We start from the raw sequence: 15,630 nt of genomic DNA, 5'->3' as shown, positions 1-15,630 counted from the left end.
TTTAGTTTATTCTTTGTCAGTATTTAATAACATAACTCAGGTCTTTTAAGTTATTTTTCTTTAAAACAATTCTGTTATGGTTAAAAAAGTTGGTTAAATATTTAATTGGAAGTCTGTGTTTGTGTTCTTTATTAAAATTAAATCATTTAGCAATATTATAAAAAGTCCAGGCAGAGCTGCACATAAAATATGGTTTCAAATCTTTTCAATAATTATCAATATCGATCAATATGCATTTTTTTTAATTGATAAGCTTTTTTTCTATATCGTCCAGCCCTAATAAAGACACAGTTACTGATGGTTAACGTCTCACAACAGTTCATGTCCAAATACCTCAACCTACTCTTCAAATCATAAAAGCTCAAACTCAAACTTTGGGTTTGTTGATCTTTTAGTTTATATTAGATAGATGGAGCCACTTTTCATTTTATTGGCAATTTTTTGTGCTTTTTAACTTGTTGTTGTGGATTTGAAAAGTTGCCTGGCTTCTTAAATATTCAAACATTTGCAACGTTCATTTTATACATCTTGAGTTTTTCTATTAAAGTATGTATGCACTGAAGGCAAAAGTATTTATTTTTTAAAATTCCTTATGTTTTGTTAATTGTTAGACTGCAGAAAAAAAAAGGTTTTTTCAGTATTTGAGCTGCTGCTCACCGATCAAATCCAATTAAGACATTTTTTCCCCTAAAAAGATCAGGACGATTGGTGCAACTTCAAACATTTTTTATGGTACAGTTAAAATAGTTTCAGTCACTTTCCCTATCATAACAAAGTGTTGTATTAAAATGTTTGAATCATACAGAATTGCCTTTGCAGCGATGGATTAGATATCACTGTTGCTTTATTCAGGATATGATTTTTTCAGAGGTCTTTGTAACTTGACCTCAGCAGGAAGTTACTCAAAGCGTCATTTGTGTTTTTACCACTAGATGGTGCCAAAGTAGTAAACAAAATGAAGTAGTTTTGGAAAACATCAGTGTGAAAAATGCAAACCTAAATCAACTCTTGTACCTCTTAATATTGATACGATCTCAGGCTGTTGTGAAATTAGTATTTTGACCAACATTGTTTTTTGTTTTCAGGGAATGCAGATGCTTGTTGAAGAGTTTCCACATTCAGCACCGTCCTCTCCCATCCCAGAGTTTGACTTTCCCTCTTTGAGTGTACATTTCGTGGCCATGTACTGTGGATGTTACAAACTGAGAGCAGATGGATGCCTCATGGTAAAGGCACTGGTATAACCTTGATAGGTTTTATTCTAGGCATCTGTCTTAAAATAAAAATTTAACTCTTTCTTGTCTTTCACAGATAGCAAAAAATAAGATTGTCATCCCACTTAAAGGTAACTATTATTCATTTATGCATATAAGCCATTGTACAATCAGTAATCTTATTTAATTCGTGACCAAAGCCTGGAATCCTTTGGTTGAATCCCTAGCAGAAGATGCGCCTTAAGCTTGTTGGATTGTATTTTTTGTTTCCTTAGATATAGGGTTTACCTGGAACCTTTGGTGCCAATAGTTTTAACTGGTGGTTCCTTTACTGCTGATAAAGAACCCTTTTTTTTTTATCTTGTTCTAATCGAGCTTTCTACCATATTTCTGTAGCTTAGTGTTCTATTTTAGTTGAATGTAGTTGGATTAAAGCTTCAAGATTCCATCTGCACCTTATCCTCTAGGCCTTTTTTTTCTTTTTTACTTTAGTTTAATTTTGCCTTAAATGGAAACAAGTAAATTGCCCAGTGATAGCTGTAATTTGAAACAAAGATTCAATGTCGGTATGTTGCACCTTGTGGGATCACAGGCATCTAAATGGAATTCACCATGACTAGTTATTTCAGTTACTTATTCATAGCTCTTGCATATGTTTCGATAATGGACCTACTATGACCTGTCTAGGATTTGATTATTATAAAGGGGGAGTTGCATATCTGATTTTTTTTCATTTTTATCCCACAGTCGTATGAAATCCTCTGAATTATTGAAACTTCAGCAAGGAGGAACAGCAAATTGTCTCTCCAGCTGCTCTTGTGTGGCTCTGACTGAGGTAGACTGCTGGTCTATTTTAGTTGGACCTGTGCAACAATGTGACAGGAACATCATGACTCAGGAAGGGAGAGTAAAACATCCGCTTTGAAAAGGATGCAAAGTAAAATCCTTCTAAAAGAGATTTCATTTCTCAATGGATTTCTTTTCTAGTGAAATAAAGGTCAAATAAAAAGCAAGTAGCAAGCAGGGCAGACTTGGAAATGTACAATAAATGAAATATTTCAATAAACTGTGTCTATTTTATCCTTAGAGCACAGAAAACAGATTAAAAACAAATGAAAAAAGTTTAACTAATTGAGCTTAAAACCCCCCAAAATGTCTGAGAATAATCCTAACGAGGCAGATTACAGGACAATGACTGCTTTCTCATATCAGCTCCTTTTTTATTCCTGCTTTACATTGTGATCACCTTCAGGATGAAAAGAATAATGTTGGTAAACTTCACACAAAGCTTTTGGAGGATCGCCTCTCACTGCCTCTCCCAGTTTTCTTTTCCACGCCGTTTTTTGTGGCTCCATTCTTTTATCTTTAAATGTAGTTTCTTTTGTATTTGTCGGGATGTCAGGAGGCGATACTAATAACGGATGTCAGTTCGATATAGCCAAAAAAAATAGATCAGTTGACATCTAAAGTCTCCAAAATTTCATGCTAATAGAAATACTCTGCTGTTTTAAGTTTTTGTAACTCATGGGTTAATATTACACGGGTCGGTTGTTTTCATACCTTTTGTTGCTGTAAAAAAAAAAAAGATACCGGTAAGTAATATTTTAGCTGCTCTCCACACAGCTGTTTCCTACATTAAAGGTATTGTGGAGGATTTTTGCAATTTTTTGAAAAGACCAGCCAAAATGTGCATGTGACAGCATGCCCAAGCCCATTTCTCCTTTGTTTAAAAGTTGCTGTTCTCATAGCTTATATAAGCTGTTTCCGAACGTCCACCCTAAATCCCTCAATCACTATATAGAGTGCAGAATGTATAGTGGACTTTATAGCAAACTCTTTTAACTAACCGTTTGGACAGATGATCACTGCTCTTTGCTCCATTGGTCACGTAACTCCTCCACAGCGCGGTGCCTGTGCCATCTTTATTAGTCGCTGCTGTCGGGTGGCGACAGCCTATGGGACATCGAATCCCATAATGCTTTGCGAGGAGAGCTCTCTGTACGAAGCATTCTGGGCTTCCTCTCTGAGGAGTTTCTTGTCTTCTCATACACTTCGTAGACACTTGTTCTCTTACAACTCTTGGCCATTTTCAAAGAACCTTGGTGAGAAAGGTGAGCTTCAATGACTCATCACAGATATGCGCCTGAAAGTGCGCGTGCGCTGAAAGATAGCTAACGGGGCGAGCACTTAGGACTGCCTTACGTAAACATATCATCAGAATGATTGACAATTAGGAGGACCACTTATTTAGATGATCCACCCCAAAAAAGAACATCAAAAGTCGGTACTTCAATACTTGAACTTGAGTAGATGTTTGACCGAGTAACTTTTACTTATAGTTTTTTTTTTTTTTGTTTTTTTTGTTTCTTGCTTGCCGTTGAGTAATATTTGACTAAGAGTATCAATACTTTTACTTAAGTACTACAAAGGTAATACAAGTAATACAATTAAGATTAGAATCTTAGCACAGTGTGCATAGCAGGTCACATGACTGTGAGGGGCTGACAGAATCACAGCGCAACAATCAGCATGTGTCAGGACGTGATACTGATGGGTTTTTAAGTTGTATCCTAGCAACAAGTTTGGTCACCCCTACATAACAGTCATCACAGGCCTTTAAAAATCCTGGCCTTAAAGCCTGAAGGTCCTTTAAATTTGCCAAAAGTTGGGAAATAATCCCAATTGTTTTAAGATATTTTAAACTGGGGTTAAAATTCATGAATTTATCCTGATCCCTTTTGTCCTCAGGCACGAGCGAGCAGGGGTTTTTGACTTTTGTGCGCACAGATCTGCGGAGGTACAGTGTTTGGGACAAGCAGGAGCTGGAAGCTCATCACATTCGCTTTGAGGGGGAAAAGGATCCTTCACCACCTGGCGTCCTGCTGTTATATGTGTCAGAAACTGCTGCTGGTCCTATACAGCAGGTACTGAACCAGCTCTGCGACAGTGAAGATGGACCCGTAGATAATGGTGAGAGCGCAGGGCGGACACAAATGTGTTTAAATTTATCTCCTCCTTTACATTTACATTGTTGTGTAAATATTTATGATTTTTTTTTTGTTTCAAATGTTCAAATATATATGATTTTTTTTTTCTTTTTTTTAGTTTAAATATGTTTCTTTTATCTTAAAGGAAAAGCCAGCCGTTTCATCTTACTGACTCTCAAAGATCCTGTGGAGGGAATGGAGGGAGCTTTACTGCGCTCCTTACTGGACATCGACTGCATCAATGGAATGACATATGACAACCGCTTTAAAAACAATGACGGGGTCCAACCTAATAGTTTATTGGATTCTGATTCTCCAGTGCTTTCAATGGATGATAGCATAAAGCTGATCAGAAACATTGGCGCCGACTCTTATCTGCTCTCCATACTCTGCATTAAGAGCCCTGACTCTGACCTGATTGTAGAAAAGGAGCCTTCAGATTGTGATGAAGAAGATCTCCCCACTGCCCACATCTGGGTGGATACTAATGTTGAGAAAGACACAGAGATGCCTCTTGAGAAAAAAACAGAAGATGGAGCCGCTGAAGCTGAACGAAATATGGATAAGGAGGATGAGGAACCCAAGACTCCCTCTGATGTGAGTGATTCCCTACAAATTTTCTTTGTCACTTTTTTTACACAATTTTTGGAAGATGCATGTACCTCCTAGACATGATTTGGTATGAACTTATGGAACTACACCAAGTGGAAGTATTGTGTTTAAACAAATATATACCCTAATTGAAAAGTAGCAATTATTTCAACTGCTGGTAAACATTCATGCGGGCAAATATTGATTATTAAATAAGTCTACTACATGCTAAAATATCTAGCCTGCAAGCAAAAAGAATAAAGCATGTGGGATTTGAATCTGTTGCTTTTGCAAAAGGTATAATTTCATCACAGTAATTTGTCATTGCCTTTATTAGCTGCATGATGACCTCCTGTAAAGCTGAACAAAGTGTCAATAATTGAGCTTCTTTGTTTCTGTTCCAATAGCTTGGGTCCCAATAATACTTCCTCCCACTACTTTATGCATTCAGACGCCGTTTTGTGTTGCATTCATCGAAGGAATGGATGGGGGAGGTTATGAACAGTCTGGGCCTCATTGAAAATGGCTTCATTCACACTACAGACCAATTCGGGCCAAATCGTTTTTTGACCCTGAAGCGACTCAGTTGCGATTATTTCCTGACCGTGTAAACAGGCAGAGTCGCATGGAATCTGATCTTTTCAAATCCAGTCTGGGCCACATCTGTATCTGGTTTTAAATTCAATACAGGTCAAATCTTTTGGAATCTGACTGCAATCTGAACAGCCAAGTGACCCATATTGGATTTAGCATGTAGCTGATGTCACTCTGTACTGACAGTGGGGAACAAAAACGGTTACAGAAAAAACACTGCACTGGAGGGAGAATGATATTGGTATCTGGATGTATATAATGGTCCAAAAGAGACTGGGGGGGTCATACTCTAACAGGTCAGTTGATTATGTCGGTGCTCCCATGCATTTCTCCTAAGATGTTATGGGCTCTGCTCGTCCAAAATCTATAATAAATATTTCCGCTCTTTCTCTTTTCTCTCCTTCTGAGCATTGCTGCATCATCCGACTACTTCCTTTGCTTAACAGCTTTAAATCCATCCATAAACATCGACTTCTCGCACCTCTGTTTTTTTTCTACGCATGCAGGTCACTTCAGGGACACAATTTGATACAGTCATGTGAGAAGCCACCCAAAAAAACTGACAAATCGGAATAGAGCCTTAAGACCTGCAGTTTGAACATAACTATAGTCTCCCTCTGATCCTAAATGACAGCCAGATCGACATTTTGTTGTCAAACCAAAGCATACTACCATTTTTATGTAAAATCTTCCGTATTCCTAGCATAACACATTGATTTCCTAATTGACACATACTACATAAAAACCTGATGACCAGAAATGATTAAAACATGCGTTTTTACTCCATTTTGGCATGTGTTGGTACAAAGTTGCCAGTAATACGTCAAGTTCCCTGTTATAAAATGAAAAAGAACATTTCAGTGGTTTAGTTTTACTTTAATCCCAAGGTGGTGTTCAGTTTGAATATCTTGGAATAGATAAGTGTTTCCTTTGCATGGTTCATTTTATAAGGAATTGGTTTGAGGGATGTTTTTTTTTTTTTTTTTTTTGTGATAGCTCTTGAAGTTAAACTGAACATCAGGATTGGTGCCTTTGATAACAAAGGATTTATGCTATAAAGTTTCTGAAACCTGATTTATATCTTCAAAAAAGAAATCGCAAAAATATGAATCACCATGTCTACCTGATGAAATGATTTCTCTCTTATTAATTTGATATTTGAATGGTTGAAATGAGGCAAAACTGCAAAAAAAGTTGTAAGATGTCAAATATAGGATAAGTCGAGGGTCAGAAAAAAAAAAGCTGGTCTTTGAGATGAATCCTGCATGTTTTAGATGTTTTCCTGGTTCAGTAATAGAAGACTTGTTTTTGTTTTTTGTTTATTATTAATATATTGAAACATCTTGGTTTTTAGTGCCCTCAGTTTAAGGTGCTGAACAGAAGATTGAAAACCTTTAATTGGTTACATTTACTCCCACAGAGCAAAAAGGAGGAAGTCGTGCCTGTTTATACGGTTTGTCATCAAAGAAGAAAAGGATCCTACTCTGTGTCTCTTTGTAAACCAGACTCCAACTGGATAAAATATAAGCATGAGGGTCTGAGTAAAAGGTAAGAATTGTTCAGAGGAGGGTAGAGTACCCAATAATCATATTCATTTTCTTAAGTAAAAGTTATTAAAGAAATAACGAGTAGTGATGCAAACAAATTATTATTATGTTAACTGTTCCCTCTCATTAAATGTTAAAATCTCCTCCTTCCAGTGTTGAATTGTGGTCTCAAACCAGAAGAGGGTACCGCTGTTCTTCCTTAAGCTAGACGAAGGTTGAAAGTGAAATAATCCTGCCTAAGGCATGGTAGAACAGAAAAAGGGAAACGATCCAAACATTCAGAATTATTATAATGCAGAATAATTCTATACGGTTCTGTTTGTAAATGAAAACAAGGAAACTCCTCCATGCAGCCTTATGATTGAGCAGCGTCTACTTCCCAACCAGAAAGGGCTGATGTGCGAGGAGGATGAGTGTGCGATAAAGAGTGGAAGACATTTCGTAAAACATTTGAATCCTGATAGAAAGACACTAAACCAATAGGGTTGATTGGGTGGGCTTTAGTGAGCTAAAGGTATTATGCAAAATTCACACTAGAAACATTCTGTAACATAAAGCGTGTACGAGGTTGACAAATGAAGAAAAACCTTTTGACCTCCATCATTGCCTTTCTCCACCTCTTGGCTAATGTGTGCTCTGTTTGAAATGCTCTCCCCTTATGATGTCATAAGAGAAGCTGAGTTATCCAGAGTGACCTGTAGCAGGTCACAGGCCAGGCTATAGCTTTCATTTAATGTTATTCCGGATCCTAGCTGCTTTCTTTATGAATTCTGACTGGTTGTCATGGTTTCAGGGTGTGGGGGGAGTGGAAAGCCAAAACAGCTTGTTGAGAAAAGTGCTAAAGGAGGAGATTCCTGGTGCATGCTGTCTGCCTAATGGGAGGAGAATTTTCATGCACAAGCAACACAAACCTGCTCTTGGGGCCTCGTGGTTAAAAAGTTTCCTTTTTAAATGTTGCATAATATGACCTTTAATGACACAAGAGATTTTTATCCATCAGAGAGCAGTGCTAGTGTACGGCAACCTTGCTTCTTTAATTTCCCCCAGAGCAGCCGTGGCTACATTGTAGAAAAGGCAAATATAAGTGCAGGCCAGTTATTGGTCATTCGATAAGACAGTCAACCTTTGATTAACTCAATAATCAATGCCTTGCATCCCTACGTGTAAGAGCAAAAAGTACGGAGTTATTACTTGTTCATGTAACATTTGATTTATGGTTTATAAATATTTGAATTGGTAGCTGTGTCCCAATACTTTGTTCATGTCTTATATGGTTTTAATATTGCTCCATTAAGTATTGACCTGATATGATGGCAGCATGAACCATACGATCTTCCAATACCTATTTTGTAATACTGAATGTCAGAAAAGGTTTGTAGTTATTTTATTAAGAGTCGGTTGTGAACAATACCTATGAAAACACCCGACCCATTAATTATTAATCAATGGCTACATATAAAGTAGGTGCATTAGAAGACCCAAACAAATTTTACACGTTTGTCGGACTTTAGCTTGTAGTCCAGTGAGTTGGTAGACTGTGTGTGGGATAAAAGCGCTGCTGGATAGAAATGCTGGAGATGAAAAAGCGATGGAGTGGTTCTATCATGCTCATCTAAGTTATTAGATGTACGCTCATATAATCTGATAAGTGTCTTTTGCAGAAATTGGACCAATTTCTAATATTGATATTAGATTGGCACACTCCTACTGACTTTTTTTTTTTTTGCGCAAATTGTGGTACACTGAAATAAGGAAAAAAAGTAACACAATCAAAAATAAGGTAGAATAAAGACAAATTAATATTTTGTTCATCACAAACATAATACAATAAGTTCTTCCAGTAGGTACATTTTAGAGCACAGTGAAAAATTCCTGCTGACAATATCTGCTGTTCACTGTTTTTAAATAGAATAATACTTTAATAATCCCAAAGGGGTATTAAGTAGTTCCCCTGATCTCTGAATAGTTTAGGTTACTTGTTTTAGTCATGTTAGAATAGCATGATTTTAAAAGAATAAAAATGTGGTAGTTTTTTTTTTTTTTTTAACCTTTTTTCTTTCAAAACTTTACTCTAATAAATGCACCTTAGTTAATACTAACCTCTGGAAGTGACCTACCCACATTATCCCTCCTGGTTGGAGATGGTCTTTCAAACAAGAATCCCTGCTGCTGTTATCCTATTACTAAAGAGAGAATTATTGATTATGAATATAGACCATATAATTGTAATATGCAGTTGTAAAACACTATATGACCTTTTCCATTGTTTATCTCAGGTTAATACAGTTTCCTCCACCACCTTTGAAAGGAGGAATCACAGTAACAATGGAAGATCTGCAATGCCTTGACAGTTGGCAGTACCTTAACGATGTCATTATCGATTTTTACCTTAAGTAAGTCCCTCCATTTCAATATTTGACCTTTTAAGCGACTTTCCCCATTTTTCTCTGTTTTTGTTATTTTTGTGAAGAGAATTTAATTCGAATGACTCGTGATATTTTTATCTAAACAGATACCTCATCCAGAAATCCTCCGCTGCCATTTCTAAACGCTCCCACATCTTCAGCAGCTTCTTCTACAAGCAGCTGACGCGCAGGGACAACGCCAGCGAAGGAGGCAGTACCGACTCGTAAGTGAAGCAGCTTTGGTCTGAACGGCTGGTTCTCATGTCAGGGAAACCAACTTGGTTTGGGAGATTAGGACAACACTCTGCCTCTGGAAGACATTGGAAAACTCAGAGTATTTTGCCTTTAATAATCTCAAAGTTTGCCCTGTGGTTTCATTCAGGGTCCTTTATAAATTAACTGCAACTTTTTTCTATAATTCAGCGGTTTAGAATGTGTAGGAATTTTGAATTGGGAAGTTTAAATGGGTAATCTAAGACATTATATTTCTGTGGGGCATGAACAGTGAAAAATCTAGATTAATGTAAAAAAACCCTCATACCTGTTATAAAGTATAAAGTTAATCTGGGGTCAGGTGGGCCTGTCGAGCTTCACCTGTCTGTATGGTGTCTCCCAAAAAAAAAGTCATTGGATCATATTGGAATACTAAGGCTAAATACTATAGCTAGATCAGCTCAGACATGTTTCACATCAACCCCTCTGCATGGCCACCCTCCCTTAACGGCTGGTGAGCCAATAAAGGCCAGAACCAACCAAATCCGATTTTGCATCCAATCTGACAGAAAATCGTGTTGGACGAGGTTGTGGCATTTAGCGTTCGTTGAAAGTCAGTTTTGAATTTGATGTTTTGCTCTCTAACCAAATTTTTCTGTTTTTCTTTCAAACAAAGACATTTAAAGGCTGTCGCTCATAAATAGCCAAGTTTTCTTTAATCTGTTTATGGTCTCAGTTGTCAGAGGCAGAGGCGGCACCAGCGAGTAAAGACGTGGACGCGACACGTGGACATCTTTGAAAAGGACTTCCTGTTTGTGCCTGTTAATCAAGAGTAAGCAGAGTTTTGAGAATCAACTGTTTTACGGCCACGTATATCAAATCCTAAACCCTTTTACTTCTCCCTCTGTGCAGAGCTCACTGGTATTTAGCTATGATTTGCTTTCCTGGACTGGAAGAGCCTCTGCAGGAGGACTGGCTGGGAGAGTCTCAGGGTCCAGATGAGGCCAAAGAATGTAAAAGTTCTGATCCTGCAGAAACCCTGGAGCGATTAGACCCGAGTGACGGTGTGAACACAGAGACGGGTAGGAATAGCACCATCAGGATTATTATGACCCGGACAATAATGGCTGAATTAAGATGGATGTTATGTATTTTAGAAAATCATCTGGATGAGTCGACTAAAGATCCGCCACCACCATGTCGAGTTGTAAGAGCTGCTATTATTATGCTTCACAGGTTTATTAATTCCTACAATTCTTGATGATTTTCATAATTCAGTCAGTAACAATCTCCCTTTTTCCAACAGAGTTGCACAGAACAGACGTGTCGGAGACGGACAGTCTGCAAAAGGTGGGTTTCCCTCAGTTTCAGCTTACAGGCATTATTATAGCTTATTGTTATCTACAATGTTGGCTACATTTTTTTTTTCTCGTGTTGTTCAAACGTTGCTTGTAAGTTTAAACTTTCTCAAGTTTGATCTACATGAGTGATCAATAGTGCTACTTAGATTAGCTCACTAGCTTTGTCAGGTTGATGAAAACATGATGCAAAGTTCCTTTAAAGGTAATTGTCTAAAAGTATTGAGCCCTGACTTGAACTGTTTTATTTGCACTCTAAAGCCATTACCAAGAGGAACCCCCTGAAATATACTTGATAAGGATGCAGATTGCTCTCTCTCCTTTAGGCCGTGTATTCTTATCATGGATTCCCTCAAGCTCTCTTCGCATGAGCGGATCTGCAAACTGTTACGGGAGTAAGTTGACCATTTTAAACTGAGTGATGTCGTTCAGGCACTTTGAGTAGGCAGGTAAGGGAAACAAATACCCACAAATGGAAACCATGAAGACCTGCAGCAAGGGAGAGCCACTTATGGTCACCAAGTCTACAAAACCACCGTTAGAATCAAAATACCACAAATGGTGTTGGATACATGAGAGGAACAAGACTATTCTGCTATCAAAGGCATAAAAGAGTGATAGGATCATATTTAACAAACATGCTCCAGGATAATGAAAGAATTGAATTTTTCATGCCTACTTTTGATGGCGAGATCATTGATGCTCCAGTTTATTCTTCCTCACTGCTAGGCACTATCAGCTCCAGGCAGTTCTTTTAAAACAAGGCTGTTTTAAACATCTGAGCTCTGTTAGAACGCTAAAGATCATCTGAGTCTTTCAGCAAGAAAATGATAGAAAACAGATGGCCAGATAAAAGGAGACGTATTTAGCGCTGACAATTTATTTTGTTTTCTGCTGAATTTTTCTTCTAAAGGTTGGAAACTTTTTTACAATATTCAGTAGTTTTACAAATCCTCCCCTGGAGTTTCAGGATATGTTTCTGCTGTGGTTTATTTTAATGCGTTTTAAGATGATCTGTGTGTTTTTTCCCCAGGTATCTGCAGTCAGAATGGGAGGTCCGTCGAGGATCATCCAGGGAATTTGGTCCTGATCAGCTGAAAAGCTCCCATTGTATAGTTCCCCTTCAGGATAACAGCAGTGACTGTGGCCTTTACCTTCTTCAATATGTTGAGTGTTTTTTAAAGGTAAAGGCCTTTTTTTTATTGAATTGGTTTTAATAAAAAACATTTAACAGGATTTTATTTCAGATGGGCTCATAAACTACTTTGTTGCTCTGCTGCAGGACCCTGTGGTGCACTTCGATTTACCTCTGCAGCTACAAAAATGGTTCCCACGCCAAGTGGTTCGGAAAAAACGAGACGAGATCAGAGATTTGATCCTTAACCTTTACCGGCTTCAGAACCTGGACAGCAAAAACACATGAAGAAACGCCGCTGCACAGTGCATCACATTCCTGCCTCCATTATAAAGCATTGCTCATACTGAGCTAAAGACCTTTTATTTCAGTGTAAACTGGAAAAAAACTTCTTTTAGATATGATTTCAAGTCCCTGCGTTTAACCACACCCATAATGATTGGTGAGAAAAAATCAGAACGTCTGAACATCCGGCTTAAATAAGAGGTTGAATCTGTGAAACTATGTTTTTGAAATGTTGTTTAGGTGTTTCAATTTTTATTCAAAGTCGCATCCTGATATCAGTCTGACCTCTGAAAATGAGACAAAGGTAACATGTAGCTTGTGAAGGAACATTGTGAGCACTTGCAGTAAGTTTACCTGCTTTGCTTTCGTTTGTTAGACTTGTTTTCCAGTTAAAGGTGTTCTCTGTGTTGTAATAATTTAAACTGAAACCTCAGGAGGAAAACGCAGAGGGGAAAAGATGAAGCCAGCCGTCATCTCGCTGCCTCAAAGCAAGACACTCGTTCTGCACACCTGTCTTCTGCGAGCCAGTGCTGAGCACACAGACGTTCATTCACTGAGACTGAAAGTTACCAAATTAGTGCTTGGAAAATTTCATGAGATCAACACTTTATTTTCTTTTTATTTTACACTTATCCCTAGCTTCCATTTTTTATTTAGTAGAGTTTAAAATAAATATATTTCTGTGAGGACATTTGTATTGATGAACTGGCTGAATAGTGATCAGATTTCTTTTCATTCACTAAAGTTCAACTGCTTTTTAGAAAGGAGCTGTTCAGTACTGTTTGTTTCTTCTGTTGTGAAAAATTAACATAATACTCCTATTGTTTGTTTGTTTTTCCTGTTTGCTTGTTGGTATTTATTTTTTGTTTTTTAACACAGATCATCTCTTATAGGAAGAGTTTTTGTTAGTTTTTTTTTTTTAATAATCTGGAGCTGATTGCAGAATGCTGTTTCTTTCTGTTGTGCATTAAAACGTTTTGATAAATCTAATATTTTTTTTGTTTAACTAGCAGTTGTGGTGGAAAGTTTAATCAAACCCACAGACTATGGAGTTTATTTCTAGATGGACATTCTTTTCCTTATTGGCTTTTCCAAGTTTAGTTAAAATACTTTTTTTTTTTTTTACATACTTTCATTCTTTTACCTCTTTAAGTCAAAACATAAGTCCTCTACAGTGGTCAACAGTATAATGTGACACTTGTCAAATTATACTGATGAAAAATGCTATATTATACTTGATGAAATATATATATTTACAACCCTTCAGATACGAAGTAATGTACAGAGTCTTGGAAAGGTATTCATTCTCCCCTGCCAATATTTTGTCATGTTAAAATTACAAAGTTCGACATGTTAAGATCTTTTCTTAAAAACAAGGGTCTGTTAACCATGCTTCTCCAACAAGTCGTACATTTTAATGAGTCCAGCTCTTTGGAAGAGTAGTGATAATTTTGAAATGTAAGGAAATCACCTTTATAGTTGACTTTGTATGTTAGATAACCATTTGTTTACAATTAAATCACCATGTCATATAATGCGTGCTGTTAACGCTTATTTACCCTTGGTTCTACTAGCGCTCCATAAGTCAGAGTTTCTCCTAGTGCCTTTTGATAGCGAAGAAAATGGAAAACTTTCTTTTCAATCTCTCAAAATGTTTGCTTTTGACTATGATGGTTGTCACTCTTCCATGTTGATTGCCTTTTTCTTGTCATTTTTTTGCAGGCAGCAATACACTTCAGTTTTTATGCAGACAGTAGCACCACTTTCATTGGTGCAGAATAGCTTTTAATTATTAACACACTTTGAATTTACCTGATAATTTATTCTGAAATTTTTATATTGTTCAGTTTTGGGTGACCTTTAACCTTCAGCATTTACATTTGTAGCATTTAAAGCAATTCTTTGATATTGAACAACTTTAATAGAAATAATTATAAAAACTTGAGATGTTAATAAGGTAATTTTATTAAGGATTCCCATTAGCTGTTGCCATGGCAAACGGCTAGTCTTCCCCGGGTCCAGGTGTTTTAAAGTATTAGACCGGAAGTGTATATTTTTGTTTGTATATATAATCATTCATCTGTATTAGAGGAAATCCTTAAGAAATGTAAGATTTTATGTTAATTATTGAAGACATTACTGTAGGTATAATGCACATGCCTTCCCAGTCTGTATTCTGCTCATTTGCCTTTCTTTTTAAAATAGCACTGTTACCTAAAACCAAGAAGGGACAAATCTGTTTAACAAAGGATATGATTTGCAATAAGAGTGATTTTATTTTCAGTGTGCCTCCTTACAAATTAAAGGTTTTTGTTTTGCAGATTAATGATGCTGTACCATTTAGATGAACATTTAATGGACTTGTTTTTCTTCCATAGTTGAAGCTCAGTGGCTGATAAACACATCCTTCAGTCATAACCCTCCTCTCTAAAGTATCCCTCAGCTTTCTGCTGTGGTTCTCGCTTTCCCTTCAGTCACAGCCTTGCTCCAGTAACTTCTTACCAAGTTCTTCTAACAGGCTTAAAAACAACAGGATTAGAGAGAATTAAAAAATCCCCCTCTCTCCCCAGGCCATCTGCCTGTCCACCTGAGCCTGGGGCTAGACCATGATGCACACTGACACCTTTCAGCTGCATAGTGAACCAGGGACAAATTCTTTCTTTGTTTTGGGTGTGAAGATATTTAAACTATGCAAAGTCGTAAGCTGCTCTGTCATCAGCTGAGAGGAAAGATATGTCTGCTTGATCCTTTTCCGAGTCAACGGATTTGAACCCAAGCTCGGATTTAAAATGAGCAGCCTTTCCTGGAGACGTGTTTTCTGCTGTGCTGTCTTTAGTCTGGTCATAATTTTGGGCAGACTCACAGGTAAGAGATCAATAGTGACCAAAATGTTCAGTCTTATTCTAAGTATTTATCAGCAGTGCAGAGAAATGCCTGATTTCTGACATTTCTTACACGATTGTTTAGATGCCATGCTGGAAGGCTCCTCTATGGGATACCTGAGTCAGCCTCATTTTCAGGAGCCCACAGCATTCCCACAAATCATCCGGGTGTCTGATGTGAAGGCGTCTCACGATGGTCAAAAAGTCACCTTTAGAAAGAAAAGGAATATTTTTTATCAGGGTGGACTTCGACTGTGTGGACAAGATACTGCAGAGGATATTGTTGCAAACCATCTGGGCTACTTCCACCTCAGAGGTAAGATGCAGCCCAGACAGCAGGGAGGCAACCCTGTCCTCCTGTGCTGCGGTTTGATGCTAAAATCAGATCTCTTCAGGTATACACTTAGGAAGTCTGCTGT

At 37.5% G+C, this 15,630-nt stretch overlaps 2 protein-coding genes across 3 annotated transcripts in view; both read left to right on the top strand.

The window, feature by feature from the left end:
• Positions 1-14,580, top strand: part of senp7 (SUMO1/sentrin specific peptidase 7) — a 34,583-nt gene extending 20,003 nt beyond the window's left edge. Inside the window, exons 10-23 of one of the 2 annotated variants that reach the window (XM_015385384.1) lie at positions 1,086-1,226; positions 1,312-1,345; positions 3,963-4,184; positions 4,347-4,798; positions 6,807-6,934; positions 9,210-9,326; positions 9,446-9,562; positions 10,288-10,383; positions 10,464-10,633; positions 10,709-10,758; positions 10,858-10,901; positions 11,236-11,304; positions 11,943-12,093; positions 12,192-14,580. In XM_015385384.1, the coding sequence (XP_015240870.1) occupies positions 1,086-1,226; positions 1,312-1,345; positions 3,963-4,184; positions 4,347-4,798; positions 6,807-6,934; positions 9,210-9,326; positions 9,446-9,562; positions 10,288-10,383; positions 10,464-10,633; positions 10,709-10,758; positions 10,858-10,901; positions 11,236-11,304; positions 11,943-12,093; positions 12,192-12,332 (1,932 nt within the window). In that variant the 3' untranslated portion in view covers positions 12,333-14,580. The remainder of the gene's footprint in view (positions 1-1,085; positions 1,227-1,311; positions 1,346-3,962; positions 4,185-4,346; positions 4,799-6,806; positions 6,935-9,209; positions 9,327-9,445; positions 9,563-10,287; positions 10,384-10,463; positions 10,634-10,708; positions 10,759-10,857; positions 10,902-11,235; positions 11,305-11,942; positions 12,094-12,191) is intronic. The other variant, XM_015385385.1, reaches the window with a different exon arrangement.
• A 500-nt stretch (positions 14,581-15,080) lies between these two features.
• The window catches only part of impg2 (interphotoreceptor matrix proteoglycan 2), a 40,496-nt gene continuing 39,946 nt past the window's right edge, over positions 15,081-15,630 (top strand). Inside the window, exons 1-2 of the mRNA XM_015385363.1 lie at positions 15,081-15,194; positions 15,297-15,527. Of these exons, the coding sequence (XP_015240849.1) occupies positions 15,119-15,194; positions 15,297-15,527 (307 nt within the window). The 5' untranslated portion in view covers positions 15,081-15,118. The remainder of the gene's footprint in view (positions 15,195-15,296; positions 15,528-15,630) is intronic.

The sequence above is a fragment of the Cyprinodon variegatus genome, unplaced genomic scaffold (assembly GCF_000732505.1).
Source record: "Cyprinodon variegatus isolate N-32 unplaced genomic scaffold, C_variegatus-1.0 Scaffold337, whole genome shotgun sequence".
Taxonomy (NCBI): Eukaryota; Metazoa; Chordata; class Actinopteri; order Cyprinodontiformes; family Cyprinodontidae; genus Cyprinodon; species Cyprinodon variegatus.
This window is presented reverse-complemented; position numbering and strand designations above follow the sequence as displayed.